This window comes from Oryctolagus cuniculus, chromosome 1 (genome assembly GCF_964237555.1).
Source record: "Oryctolagus cuniculus chromosome 1, mOryCun1.1, whole genome shotgun sequence".
NCBI classification, from domain to species: Eukaryota; Metazoa; Chordata; class Mammalia; order Lagomorpha; family Leporidae; genus Oryctolagus; species Oryctolagus cuniculus.
The window spans coordinates 81,327,803-81,343,088 of NC_091432.1; the positions used below are offsets into that span (position 1 = coordinate 81,327,803).

Below are 15,286 nucleotides of genomic sequence, written 5' to 3' on the forward strand. Positions count from 1 at the left end.
CCATAACTGATCTGAAAGGACTTGAACTTTAGAGTTACAATGTTGCCTCTTTTATGATGTGGGAAGAGGAAGGGAAAAGGTTGTATTAGGGACATTAAACCCGCTAAACTGAGAAAATGGCTAGTTTTGTCATGTTAAAGACACAGAACCATGAGCAGGTCCAATGTTCCAATAGTTTTATTATTTAGAGACTGGTCTGCCAATACTAAATATTTCTTAGACCTTTATATTTATTTGACAGGTAGAGTTATAGATAGTGAGAGAGAGAGACAGAGAGAAAGGTCTTCCCTCCTCTGGTTCACTCCCCAAATGGCTGCCATGGCCAGTGCTGCACAGATCTGAAGCCAGGAGCCAGGTGCTTCTTCCTGGTCTCCCATGTGGGTGCAGGGGCCCAAGCACTTAGGCCATCCTCCACTGCTCTCCCAGGTCACAGCAGAGAGCTGGACTGGAAGAGAAGCAACCGGGACTAGAACCCGGCACCCTTTCTTAGCCCTTTTAACTTTGAAGAAAATTGGAAAAGGGGTTAGCATAAATAAACAGTGTTGCTCAAAGTATGCTTTGCAAGTCAGAAGTATCTGTCAAGATACTAATAATTATTTTAAATAGTTATATACTAATAATTATTTTTTCAGTCTGGGAGGCAATAGGTGATGGCTCAAGTAGTTGGGGTGACCCAGGTGATTGAGAGACCTGGACTGAATTCTTGGCTATAGAATGACCCAGCCCTAGCTGATGGCAGGCATCTGAGGAGCAAACCAGCAAATGGGAGTGCCCTAACCCCAGTCCCCAGCCCCCCTCCTCCCCACCCAAGAACATGAACAAATAAATTAATAATTTTTAAAGAGATACTAATAATTAGAAACTTTTTTATGGCAGACCTCTGTTATAAGCTTAATTAAGGCAGAATTCTGAATGCCTGCAGCGTCTGTGTTAACAAAAGACCAAAGACTTGTTGAATCATCTAGCTCGGCTTTCTACAATGGATTGCCAGGATACAGATTGCAGATGCCGCCTATTGGGGCACCGACAACGTTCACACTTGAGGTAATACTACTTTTTAAAAAATATTTACATTTAATTGTTTATTCAATATTTGCTTTCTGATTGTATTGTAGTCTTCCTAAAGTTAAGGATCAAAGCCTCAGAATTTTTCTATAGATGATTTTAGCTAATTATATATATATATGTTCTTTTTTTTTTTTTTTTTTTTTTTTTTTTGGACAGGCAGAGTGGACAGTGAGAGAGAGAGAGAGAAAGGTCTTCCTTTGCCATTGGTTCACCCTCCAATGGCCGCCGCAGCCAGCGCGCTGCAGCCGGCGCACCGCGCTGATCCGATGCCAGGAGCCAGGAGCCAGGTGCTTTTCCTGGTCTCCCATGGGGTGCAGATATATATGTTCTTGAATATACAAATATTATATACATTATATATAGTAAATGGCCCCAGGAGTAGCATATTAAAAAAGCCACTGGTCTAGAATTTAACTAATTACAAATGAAAAGGTTTACATGTAACACAAATGACACTTGATATTGTGAATGGCATAGTGGAGACCCTTGTTACCTAACTGTTAAACTAGACACTTTATAGTTATAAAAACCCCAATATTCTTTAATAATATAATATATACAATAATTGTGGATAGGAAGTGTTTCTCAAACCTCATTTGACGAGTATAGTTACTTCACTAGCAACAGTATCTTCTGAATAATTTATTTAACTTCTTACCAGGCCTCACCTGTTACAAATCTCAACTCCCAACATCACCATCCTGGGACACACTTAAGCCATATCCAAACCACAGTAGAATTGCAGCTGAAAGCATTGGGATTACTTGGGGCCTTAATGACATATAAATATTTACAAGTCAATTAGTTCACAATGGATACTTGGGTCAAACCATGAGGGATAGCTTGTTAGCTGTTAGAAATCCTATGAAAGTTCCAAGATATTTTCAACAATTACATCCAAGAAAAATAAATTACACTCTTCTGGCATCTTGTTAGAAGCAAAGGTGCTTTATCTCAAACCTTATCTCAAGCCATCAGGGCTCCAGACAATGCAATAAAGGTTGGAGTCTAATCCCAGCTGTGTCCTCTCTTTCAAAGTCCACTCCACAATTTTGTTTCCCCTGAACATTTTTTGCTTATTTATAGGAAGTCAATCATAGATTGCTAAAATTATCCTCTGCACTGTGAAAAAGATGGATGCAGGAGTTCCACTTCCAAGAATCTTTTTTTTTCAAATATTACAAATATTTAATGAGAAGTGGTTTGTAATTGGAACAGAGAGGTGAGGACAGAGAGAACGGCATTTGTTAAGGATGGCCTTAACAGTAAAAAGCCTTTTCAATGGCTAATTTTACTACTTTGAGTTAGGTAAAAACCTCAGTTAAGGGAGAGGACACAGAGTTATATAAATTTGGAGATTTGTTTAGGTGAAGAAGGAAAGAAGGCAAGTGAGTGAGTTTTGGTGTTAAGGTACTAACATGTGACAGTGAGTTTGAAACTAGCTTGAAACTAGGATACAGAGTCTGGAAACAGTCAGGAATGGGGAAGGAAAAACAATGCTGACATGTGCTGCAGAGCCCAGATTCCGCAGTTCTAGAGATACAGAAGGCAAAGCAGCAGTAGCTGAGTTATTTGGGAAATGATTAGGACACTTCAGCAGCCCCTGCCGGCCTTTACAGGATTCACACAAAGAAAATTGCCTGCCAACAGGAAGAATTCCTCCTCCGACTGCAGCGCTTTCTCTCTCCCACCCCTGAGGGCCCCCGGGGACCGCTGGGGCCAGGCCAAGCTTGGCCAGCGCTGCCAGCTTTTTTTCACTCTCTGCACTGATCAGGAGGGCGGGGGCGGGTTTGGCCAAGGTCCGAGGCTGCTCACCGCGTTCCCGGCGCGCGCGCTGGACTGGCTTCTCTGCAGCTCCCAGGCTACCGACAGCAGCCGGCGTTCGAGGCTCCGCGCGGAAGAAGCAATGGCCAACTCCAGGGGCCGTCTGTACCTTTGGATGTGCTTGGCTGCAGCGCTGGCATCTTTCCTGGCGGGATTTATGGTGGGTAAGTTACAAACTCCCCACCCCCGCACCGCGGACCCAGGGCTGGCCAGCCTCCGGAAGGCGGCTACCGTGCAAAGGGGAATGAAAGCAGCGAGCATCTGGAAGGGACTGGGCCGTAGGCTGGCCTTTGCCAGGTCCAGTGAGTTTCATGTGGGGAACCCTGGAAATTTCAGCAGAAGTAAAAATTCAATGTAGTGTGTTGTGTTACTCAGTGCTGAGTTCCGGCTACCCTTAGGGGCTTTTGGAAAGACAGTTTAGAGCTGTCACTGTTCTCAGAGATGGGAAAGATGGTTTCATTTCCAAGCAATACGGAGTCAGAAATACCAACGTATCTGAGGGCACTGCAAATAACTGAACTTTCCTCATCCTTTAAGTGTCTGTGGAAGGAGGCTGTGTGTGCCAAGCACTGTCTTGCATATTAGATCTGCAGGGGAGAACCAGAGCAGATACTAAAGTAAAACTTCAACCAACTCAGAATTGCATCATACATTAGGATTAAAAGATTTTCAGCATTTAATGGGGCCCATTTGTCTTTAAAGCCCACCATGATCTATGGCGGGGGGGGGGGGGCACTTTTTCGTTTCTGATTTTGAAAAACCATAGCGATTGTGTGTGTGTGTGTGTGTGTGTGTGTATTTTCCCTCAGGCTGGTTCATTAAGCCTTTCAAAGGAACAACCACTTCAGTGCGCTATCATCAAAGTATACGGTGGAAACTGGTCTCAGAAATGAAAGCTGAAAACATTAAATCATTTCTTCGGTGAGTTTGTTTTTGCATATTTGATCTTAAAAATACTGTTTAAAACATTGCTGAGTGTAATGTGTATTAAATCTGGTTACATGTATGTGAGATATCTTTGTGTGGAAATTAGGTAGCAGTCATTAATTTATGGTTGTGTAAAGCCTCTCTTTAAACCATTAATAAGTTGAAATCCATTCCTTTTACAGAAATAGAGCTTTCTTCCCAAAACTTCATTTATCAAAAGGTATCTGGTAGTCCTACTGAGAGATTTTTCAACTTCATTTGGTTTTTTTGTTTATATTTTCTGAATAAAAATATATTTTTCTTAAAATGCAATTCATGGAACTTTGGACCGCAGCTCAATGTTATTATTTCTTCTTCATGCCTGAATTTAATCAGCATTTTTTTTTAACACATCATATTCTGTCAGGAAGAGTTTTGTGGTATTGATTCACTGGTTTAGTGGAAAGAAGGTAACTGCCTACCATAGGTTAAACCATTATCTCATCTTGCAAATATACATTTGTTGTTCACAAATAAAACAAAATGAAAGCAAAGAGGCATTAATGCATATCCTTCAATTTCTAAACATGAACAAGAGTTACTGACATTCAGGGGAAGGATTATGAACTCCTTGAGGTCAATGACCTATGGCATCTATTTCTGGGATGACTTTCAAAGGAGTGCCATTAAAAAATCAGATTTATTGAAACATAATTTACATAAGCTGCATCTCTATAGAACCTATAATTTGAGTTCTGACTGATTATACTGTATTCAGCAAACCTTCTCAGTCAAAATTCAAAAAAAAAAAAAAAACTTGTTATTCTCTCTGCAGTTTATTCCTCCCTTCTTCCTTGACCATACGCAACCAGTGGTCACTGTTATGTCACCATAGATTCATCTCTATTTTCTGGAATTTTATATAAATGAAATTAGATAGTATGCACTTTTGTGTCTGGCTTCCTTCATACAGAGTAATGATTTTGGATTCACTCAGGTTGTTGCAGGTATCATTGTTTTGTTGTTGAATAGTATTCCACTTTATGGATATACTCCAATGTATAGTCAAGGGATATTTGGATTGCTCTTGGTTTTTTATTATTGTGAGTGAAGCTTCTATGAATGTATGATTACAAGTCTTTTTGTGGATTTATGTTTTTATTTCCCTTGGAATGGCTGGGTTGGAATAGCTGAGTTGGATGACAAACATATGTCTAACTTCTTAAGAAAATGCTGAAGTGAATTCACAAAGAGAGGGAGCTCTGCAATCCACTGGTTCACTCCCCAAATGACCACAATGACCAGGGCTGGGGCAGGCTGAAGCCAGGAGCCAGGATCTTCATCCAGGTTTCCCTTGAAGTGGCAGAGACCCAAGCACTTGGGTCATCTTTTGCTGCATTTCCCAGGCCATTAGCAGGACAGCCAGGACACTAACTGGCACCCATATGAGATGCTGGTGTTGCAGTCTGGGATTTTATCCACTATTCCACAACAGCAGTCCCACCAAGGCAACTTCAGAAGTGGTTGCATCACATTGCATTCCTGTCCACCACATGTGAATGTTGCTGTTGCTGCTCAGCATGCCCAATACTTAGCACTGTCAGTTGTCTTAATTATGATAGTTTTAGTGGTGAGTAGTGATATTGTACTGTTTTTAATTTGGATTCTTCTTCTGACAGGATATTAAACATCTTCTTATGAGCCTATTGGATGTTTGTGTGTCTCCATTTATAAAGATTTATAATTGGAATTTACACATATAGGTCAAAGATCCACTTCAAGTTAATTTTTGTGGGTGGTTGGATGTGAGGGTTGATGATACAGTTTGTTTTAAAATAAGACACAAACACACTCACATGCACACACACACAGAGAAAGAGAGAGAGAGAGAGAGAGAGAGAGAGAGAGAGAATGTATATAGAATGGGAGAGAGCAAGCTTCCATTTACTGGTTCATTCCCTAAATGTTTACATGGACAGGGCTGCTTGGCCTGGCTAAGTCCAGGAGCTGGGAACTAAATCCAGGTCTCCCTTGTGGGTGGCAGGGACCCAGTACTTGAGCCATCCTTGCTGCCTTCCAGGGTCTACATTAACAGGAAGCTGAAGTCAAGAATCAGAGCTGGGTAGTGACGCCAGATATTCTGATGTGGGGCACAGGAATTTTAGCCAGACTCTCAACTGTTAGATTAAACACCCACCTACAACATTCATTGAAATAACTCTTCTTGCTTAGGAATGTTTGATTTTGCTAACTATTTCTTAAAATATTTTTCTACACATTCTTTTCTTCTCTTCCTTTGAGATTCCAGATAAGCCCTAGAGAATCTTCTACAGAGTGAAATGCATACACAATGGTGCATTTCCTCTTCTGTGCTGTGATTTGATGAGATCACAATGTTCCATTCTGTGAATTTAATTAGAATAAGCTAGCATATGAAAACAATTGTACTGTTCTTAGGAAATTTGAGTGGACTTATGGCCAAAACAAATCACATATCAAGAAGCTAATTCAAAATGTCTGCTTTTAGGTGCTTTTTTGGAGATACAGAAAAAAGAAAGAGTAGGCAGTGGGATCAATATCATTTGAAGAGACAATCTGTATTGTTAATGCAATGAAGTAAAATGGCAGAATGTCTTACCAAGTGGGACAAAATGCTTATATTGAAATTTGTACAACTTAAAAATATGAGATAAGATGTTAACACTATTGTACTGTGCCTGCAGAATAACATGAAGTGTTGATAAGAGAGCATCAGCTATCAATGGTAAAACTTGGTGATGCTCTTAACTGAACTTTTTTTTTAGATTTTATTTATTTATTTGAGAGGTAGAGTTACACACAGTGAGAGGGAGAGACAGAGAGAAGGGTCTTCCATCCGCTGGTTCACTCCCCAAATGGCCGCCACAGCTGGAGCTGAGCCTATCCAAAGCCAGGAGCCAGGAACCTCCTCTGTGTCTCCCACACAGGTGCTGGGGCCCAAGCTCTTGGGCCATCTTCTACTGCTTCCCCAGGCCATAGCAGAGAGCTGGATCCAAAGAGGACCACCCAGGAATAGAAGTTGTGCCTATATGGGATGCCTGTGCCACAGGCAGAGGATCAACCTATTGCGCCACAGCGCTGGCCCCTTAATTGAACTTTAAAAGTCATGCTTATTTATATTATTAGTACCTTAATTTCATTTTTAAAAGATTTTATTTATTTATTTATTTATAAGTCAGAATTACAGAGAGAGAGGGAGACGGGGTGGGGGGACGGCGCTGTGGCTCAGCAGGTTGGCACCCTGGCCTGAAGCGCTGGCATCCCATGTGGGCACCGGTTCTGGTCCCGGCTGCTCCACTTCCGATCCAGCTCTCTGCTGTGGCCTGGGAAGGCAGTGGAAGATGGCCTGGGTCCTTGGGCCCCTGTACCCACGTGGGAGACCCTGGGAAGGCTCCCGGCTCCTGGCTTCCGATCGGCACAGCTTCGCATCAGCACAGCTCCGGCTATGGCGGCCATCTGGGGAGTGAAGCAATAGATGAAGACCTCTCTCTCTCTCTATCTCTACCTCTCTCTGTAACTCTGCCTGTCAAATAAATAAAATAAATCTTAAAAAAAAAAGAGAGAGACAGACACACATACACACACAGAGAAAGATCTTCCATCCTCTGGTTCAGTCCTAAGTGGCTGCAACAACCAGGCCTGGCCCAGGCCAAATCCAGGAACCAGGATTTCTTCCAGGTCTCCAACATATATACAGGGACCCAAAGACTTGGACCATCCTCTGTTGCCTTCCCAGGCAGATGAGTAGGGAGCTGGCTTGGAAGCGGAGCAGCTGGGGCTCAAACTAGCACCCATATGGGATGCTGGCACTGCAGCCAGTGGCTTAACCTATTGCACCACAGCGCTGACCCCACTTTTCTTTAATTTCTAATATCCATAAAGTGACAAGTTATGTGTGAATAGTTTTCTTTTCAGTGTTGGCTTTTTTTTCCTTTGTGTCCAACTGAATACAGAAATTACATGCCAAGAACAGTGACCCAATAGGGACAGAGGGAAATACAATGAATTAGGTGCCCACAACTTAAATGTAGAGGAATGATCTAAGTTTTGGAGATAATGACACCTACAACATGCAGTAGGTGGTGACTTTTGATATGAACTTCAAAAAGAGCTGTTACTTTTAAAGAAAATGAAGGAAAAATATTAGAAAGAGCCATTGAAATATAAGAAAGACTCCATTGAAATATAAGAAAGACTCCATTGAAATATAAGAAAGGCCTTGTAGCTCTGACATATACGGAGGCATGTGAAAAAGAACAGCTTGGCAAGGCCCTCAGAGAAAACCAGTTAAAGCAAGCAGATAAATTAAACATTCAGTAAAGGGGCTGGAGGCACAGGAGAATTGTTGGTTTATTATTGATCTATTCATTATAGATATAAAGGGTTTGTAAACACAATAGTATAGTTCAGGAAGGAAATGAGGGGCTCTACATTGGGTTAAAGAGACTAATGAGGGGAACAATTTCATTACACCCAACCACTTTCTTATTGACAGGGCCTCAATCGTATTTTCCTGCTTCCAGGAAGGCTTGTATTTATCAGATGTTGTCATCTTCCAGATCTAGGAATCTTTTTATTGTTCATAGGCAGGTAATAATTTTATTCCGTTTGGCAATGATTGGTTTAAGTAGAGGAGAGTGACCTAATGAAATGAGAAAAACATTTAGTTAAGGTCTTCTACAAAGTATTTTCCTCTGTTAAATGAAACCTGCAAGAGGTACTAGCTGCTCTTGCTTGTACTTGTTTCTCGTAAGCATTATTGAGTGTATATGTGCTGCCTGGAACTATAATGCCCATCTTGGACCCTGATGAGAAACTTGTAGGAAATGAGTACTTGGGCCATTATCTCCTGCTTCCCTGCCACGTTGGCAGAGGGCTGAATTGGAAGCAGAATAGCTGAGACTTGGCATTCTTCGCAAGCTGTGGCTTAACCCCCTGCATCCCAATGCTGGGCTTCATATTTTTCTGAGTATACAAAATATCATATGTATAAACACATTAGCACATTTTAAAGATTTATTTGAAAGACAGAGTTGTGGAGAGAGGTACAGCCAGAGAGAGAGGTCTTCCATTTGCTGGTTCACTCCCCAAATGACTGCAATGGCCAGAGCTGAGCTATTCCAAAGCCAGGAGCCAGGAGTTTCTTCCAGGTTTCCCATGTGCGTGCAGGGTCCCAAGGACTTGGGCCATCTTCTATTGCTTTCCCAGGCCATAGCAGAGAGCTGGATTGGAAGTAGAGCAAACCAGGTCTCAAACTGGTGCTCATTTGGGATGCCTGCGCTGCAAGCTGGGGCTTTAACCTGCTGTGCCACAGTGCCAACTCCATTAGTACATTTTAAAAAACAAATGTTGTAAGAATTAAACAGCTACAATGTGTAGTTTTCATTTGATGATATAGAGAAGGACAATTTCCCAGGGAAGAAGATGCTTGAGGAGTCCTAGTGGCTGATGAGTACTTTGCAGGTGGGAGAGAGGGAGAAGTAAAAACGGTGAGGGAGGGAGAGTCAAGTACATGTGATATATGCATGTCTGAGAGAAGGCCCCATGTAAAGGTAAGGGGTAAGAGAGAGCACAATCACTTCAGGAGAAAATGAATATACTCTCTGATGTAGAGCAGAAAATTTTATAGAGTAGTCGGAAGTGAAGCTGAAAAGGTAGAAGAATGGACCATATCTAAAAGGAATTTATATGCCCTGTGGGACGGTGAGCTTCATAATACAAAGTGTAGGAAGGGATAGAACCCATATGGGAGGTTGGCGCTGCAGGCCTGGGCTTTAAAACTGACTGCGCCACAGCACCGGCCTCTAAAGTTGCAATCTTAAGACAACCGTCCAGATAAAAGATGATGCAGTCTTGAATTAGGATGTTAGCTAGATTGAGGAAAAAGGGTGGATCTGAGAACCAGTTAGGGAGCATTTTAGTAGAACTTAATTAGTGACTGATTGGAGAAAAGAAGCAAAAAGTGAGTTCAGGATGACTCCCAGATTTTAAGCAGATTTAAGGGATTTTAAGGAGTTAGGTAGTAAGAACAGATGAATTATTTAGAAATATCAGTATTTCTCAAGATCAGACAGGTATACTTTCAGATTCCAGTCCCAGCATTTGTTAGATGTGAAGTTATGAATGAGTTACTCAACCATCCTCTGTTTCCTGTTTGGAAAAATGGGGTCTGTGAAAGATGAGTTCTGAGTATAAATGAGAACACATGTTAATGTGTCTGTAGAGGGCTTAATATATGATAAGTTTTTGATAAAGATGAATTCCTTCTACTTTTGTCTTTTGGTTAGCTAAAAATCACTTTATAAAAGTAATTGCTTTACTAATATCAGTGGGAGAGGGTTGGGAAAATGTTTTTAAAAGTATTTACCCAGGGGCTGGCACTGTGGTATAGCGGGTAAAGCCACCACCTGCAGTGCCAGCATCCCATATGGGTGCAGGTTCGTGTTCTGGCTGCACCATTTCTGATCCAGCTCTCTGCTGTAGCCTGGGAAAGCAATGCAGAATGGCCCAAATCTTTGGGCCCCTGCATATGTGTGGGAGATCTGAAAGAAGCTTCTGGCTCCTGGCTTTGGATTGGCACAACTCCAACTGTTGCGGCCATCTGGTGACCAAACCACTGGATGGAAGACCTCTCCCCTGCCCCTCTCTTTTCTGCAACTCTGCCTTTCAAATAATATAAATAAATATTTTTAAAAAAAGTATTTACCTGAGGCAAAACCGATTTTACTAAGAAATGCATTTATGAGGCCACATCAACACTACAAGTGATTTACCCACAGAATTGAAAGGACACTGTGTAAATTCAATTCAACAAGCTCAGACAGAAGTGTTAGGCTCAATGATAAAAATCAGCAACTATAGCCATAGTACAATTAATAGAAGTATGACTATAAGATAAATGAAGAAGTGTGTCTCTCTGGTCCCTGGTAAACATTAAGACTTTTATTTTGCTTTGTTTTTACAAAATACCCTCTATTTGTGGATGAGCAGCAAGAAGGAGCACCATGGGGATAGGAGTGTGACCCTCTTCCTGAGTGTCTTCTCACATCTGGGCCTGTGCTGATTCTGTTAACTATGAGTGTGTTCTTTTCTGAGGGAGCACCATGGGGAAACTGCAGTTGTGTACAAACATGTTTAAAACTGGCATATACCCAAGTTGTTATCTCTGGCTGGGTTTTTCGTATCTCTGATATGGAAATGATAACTTAAGGCTTAAAGGTTGAGTAATGCATCTAAAATAGTCTTTAGCACATCATCTGAATATAGTTTTAACTCCTTCTTGTGTTTTATTTTCATTTTAGCTCTTTTACAAAACTTCCTCATCTGGCAGGAACAGAACAAAATTTACTGCTCGCCAAGAAAATTCAAACCCAGTGGAAGAAATTTGGGCTAGATTCAGCCAAGTTGGTTCATTATGATGTTCTTCTCTCTTACCCTAATGAGACAAATGCCAACTATATATCAATTGTGAATGAACATGGAATTGAGGTGATACAGAATTGTTGGTATTTTTCATGTTTTATAAATCCACCCTTTTATGTGGATTGGAGTGTAGGATCAAGTAAAAATAGAAGTTTGTTAATAATCCAATAAAAATAACATTTAAAAAATTAATGATATGCAAGCTAAATATTAAGAGTCTAGTAGGCATTAGGCATGGTACTAGGCCCTGAGGCCAGAAGGAAAGTTAGGACATAGGTGCTTTGCTTAAGTCAGATGAGGCTGACAATGAAATACATTGCTTCAAGTCAATATGGTGTTATGAACAGTATTATTAGGGCTGTTTATCTCACACACACACAAAAAGTCACTAAGTCCAGCCTGTGAGTTAGAGGAGATTTCCTGAAAGTGTTGATATGTTATAAAAGCACACAAGGAATTACTCACGAGGGAAAGCAAGATAAGAATTTTCTAGGCAGAAAATAAAATATTGGCAAAGCCTTAGAAACATAAACTAGCTTAGTAGCATTGGGAGAATTTAAGATCTGCATTTCAAACGTTTTAAACACAAAGTAGTCTGTGATTAAAGGAAAACGAGTAGATATGTTCTGCAGACTGTCATAAAAGGACTTACATGCTATCCTGAAGGTCTTAGAAATTAACTTTAGTCCACAGGAGCCAGTGACAAAAGTCCAAAGCAGGGGGAGGGTGTAGGTAGAATGGAATCTGAGATAGATTGGGCAGTCTGCTGATTATACTTACACTAGAAAAGGAGTTAAAGTTGCAGTCTTTTTTTTTTCCCTAAGATTTATTTCATTTATTTGAAATGCAGTTAGAGAGAGAGATATTCAGAGAGAGAGAGAGGTCTTCCATCCTCTGGTTCACTCCCCAAATGGCTGCAATGGTGCAATCCAAAGCCAGGAGCCAAGAGCCAGGAGCCAGGAGCTTCTTCCAGGTCTCTCACATGGGAGCAGGGACCAAGCACTTGGACCATCCTCCCCTGTTTTCCCAGGCATATTAGCAGAGAGCTGGATGGGAAGTGGAGCAGCTGGGACTCAAACTGGCACCCATATGGGATGTTGGCGCTGCAGGCCTGGGCTTTAAAACTGACTGCGCCACAGCACCGGCCTCTAAAGTTGCAATCTTAAGACAACCGTCCAGATAAAAGATGATGCAGTCTTGAATTAGGATGTTAGCTAGATTGAGGAAAAAGGGTGGATCTGAGAACCAGTTAGGGAGCATTTTAGTAGAACTTAGTGACTGATTGGAGAAAAGAAGCAAAAAGTGAGTTCAGGATGACTCCCAGACTAGAAACAGGCCTGGATTTGGAGAGTCAGAAGAAAGATAATAACAATCAAGCTCTTAAATGTGAGTGTATGAGTTTTAAAACTGGGCATCATAAGCATATTGGCTGTTTGTGAAATTTTCACAGGAAGGCAACATAGAATGAGTCAAGTAGTGTACTGGAGGTAAAATATGGGGAAAAATTATTTAAATAAAGATAGGAGAAAAAGAGGCCCACAAAGTAAGATGGAAAAACAGTCAAAAAAGGAAACTCAGGAGACTTCCACCTTTGAAGCCCCGTTTTTTCACTTTATAAAGAAGCTTTAAGTTAGCTGGGATTGCTAGCATTTGTAAAAGTTTCTATTATTTTGAAAACAAAAAAAAAAATAAAGCTTTTCAACATGGTCTACATATTTTTAGAACCTAGTTCCAGGATGTTTAATCTAAAGTGTATATTTGAGGGCAAAATGGATTAAACTTTTATAACAACCTGAAATTATTCTTTTCAACTTGAGTCTTTCAATTTTTGCTAGATTTTCAAAACAACATCCCTTGAACCTGCACCAGATGGATATGAGAATGTTACAAATATTGTACCGCCATATAATGCTTTCTCAGCCCAAGGCACGCCAGAGGTAAAATAAAGACATTTGTTTGTTCTCTTGTTTAAAATTTTCTTTGTTATGTGGAACTTGTGTAGAGGACTAAAATGAAAAAGATTAGGTGAGTTATACACACCAGTCCATTATTTACTACTGAGCACTAATGAACACATCCCCTTAAAATAAAAAGTAATATGTTTTACAAAAAGAAAATACCAGAAAAATCAAGAAAGCAAGTACATTTAAAATAGACCTTCGTGAAGCAGATGCCACTCTGAAATAACAAAATTAAAATGCTTTTAATTCACTAATGCCAATAGATGCTTTTATAAGCTCGGGTAATTTTTTAAAATATTTATTTATTTATTTGAAAGTCAGAGTTACACAGAGAGGTCTTTCATCCTCTGGTTCACTCCCTAGTTGGCCACAATGACTGGAGCTATGCCGATACAAAGCTAGGAGCCAGGAGTTTCTTCTGGGTCTCCCACATGGGTGCAGGGTCCCAATGACTTGGACCGTCTTCTACTGCTTTCCTAGGCCAAGCAGAGAGCTGGATCAGATGTGGAGCAGCCAGGTCTTGAACCAGCACCCATATGGGATGCTGGCACTACAGGCGGTGGCTTTACCTGCTCTGCCACAGTGCCAGCCCCTAGTAATTGTTTATAAATCTGAATTGATCATAGTTGATAGATTTGTTTTTGTAGATCATCCACAGAAGCTCTTAAAAATGACATTTTTTTTTTTTTGACAGGCAGAGTGGACAGTGAGAGAGAGAGAGAGAGACAGAGAGAAAGGTCTTCCTTTTGCCATTGGTTCACCCTCCAATGGCCGCCGCGGCCAGTGCGCTGCAGCCAGCGCATCGCGCTGATCGGAAGCCAGGAGCCAGGTGCTTCTGCTGGTCTCCTATGCGGGTGCAGGGCCCAAGCACTTGGGCCATCCTCCACTGCACTCCCGGGCCACAGCAGAGAGCTGGCCTGGAAAAGGGGCAACCGGGACAGAATCCGGCGCCCCGACCGGGACTAGAACCCGGTGTGCCGGCGCCGCTAGGTGGAGGATTAGCCTATTGAGCCGCGGCACTGCCAAAAATGACATTTCTTTTATCTCCTGTGATCTAGAATACACTGATAATTTCTTCCACATAATGTACTATTTAAATATGTCTCATATTAACATTTTTTAACTTCTTTGGATTTGGAAAATCCTCTAAAAAATACAGAACCATCATGGGTTTTTTATTAATTGCAAATAAGGAAAGAAAACTTTCAGTGATGCAATACTTCAAGCAAACTTCTTTATTTCTTCTTAATTTCAGCAGTATTGAATTTGTTTCTTTCTTTATTCCTCTAGGGAGATCTTGTATATGTGAACTATGCTCGTACTGAAGATTTTTTCAAACTAGAAAGAGAGATGAACATCAACTGCACTGGAAAGATTGTTATTGCAAGATATGGGAAAATCTTCAGAGGAAATAAAGTATGGTTTTATTTTTCTAGAGGAAAGGGGAGAGGATATGTCCTATAAATGTACATAATCAGCTTGATTCACGATGTCCAAGATTGCTTCATGATGTCCAAGATTGCTTTAAAAATTGCCTTTTGTGCTATTTTCTAGGTGTGCCCAGAAATTTCTGTTTTTATGTAGCATCAGGTAGCTATAAAGGGAAATAATTTTAAATGATTTTATTACAAAAGTAATATTTGCTATTTAACATCTAATTGAAGGAAATTTATATAAACTAAAAAATGTAAAGTTCCCCTGCATTATGTAAATTCATTGCCCAGATATAATCAATCTTAAGAGCTATTCATAACCTAATTAGGTGAGATATATGATCATATGTTTATTTATGTATAAGCTCACTTTACATACATATTTTAAAAACAAAGACTATGTTATACATTAGACAATTTTATTTTTTTACCCTTAGCTATAATTCAGGTTTATCCTTCCACATCAGCTTACTGAGAGTTGTATAATACAGTGGTTAAGATTATAGGCCCAGGCCGGCACCATGGCTCACTTGGTTAGTCCTCTGCCTGTGGTGCTGGCATCCCATATGGGTGCCGGGTTCTAGCCTCAGTTGCTCCTCTTCCAGTCCAGCTCTCTGCTGTGGCCTGGGAGGG

General features: G+C 40.8%; 1 protein-coding gene across 5 annotated transcripts in view; it reads left to right on the forward strand.

The window, feature by feature from the left end:
* The first annotated feature begins 881 nt into the window (after window positions 1-881).
* Window positions 882-15,286, forward strand: part of NAALAD2 (N-acetylated alpha-linked acidic dipeptidase 2) — a 113,951-nt gene continuing 99,546 nt past the window's right edge. For 3 of the 5 annotated variants that reach the window (XM_070076660.1, XM_070076659.1, XM_002708640.5), the window contains exons 1-5: window positions 2,695-3,056; window positions 3,702-3,813; window positions 11,139-11,325; window positions 13,095-13,196; window positions 14,511-14,636. In XM_070076660.1, the coding sequence (XP_069932761.1) occupies window positions 2,975-3,056; window positions 3,702-3,813; window positions 11,139-11,325; window positions 13,095-13,196; window positions 14,511-14,636 (609 nt within the window). In that variant the 5' untranslated portion in view covers window positions 2,695-2,974. Of the gene's footprint in view, window positions 1,045-2,694; window positions 3,057-3,701; window positions 3,814-11,138; window positions 11,326-13,094; window positions 13,197-14,510; window positions 14,637-15,286 lie in introns of those variants that run through there. The other 2 variants (XM_017344083.3, XM_070076667.1) reach the window with 2 other exon arrangements.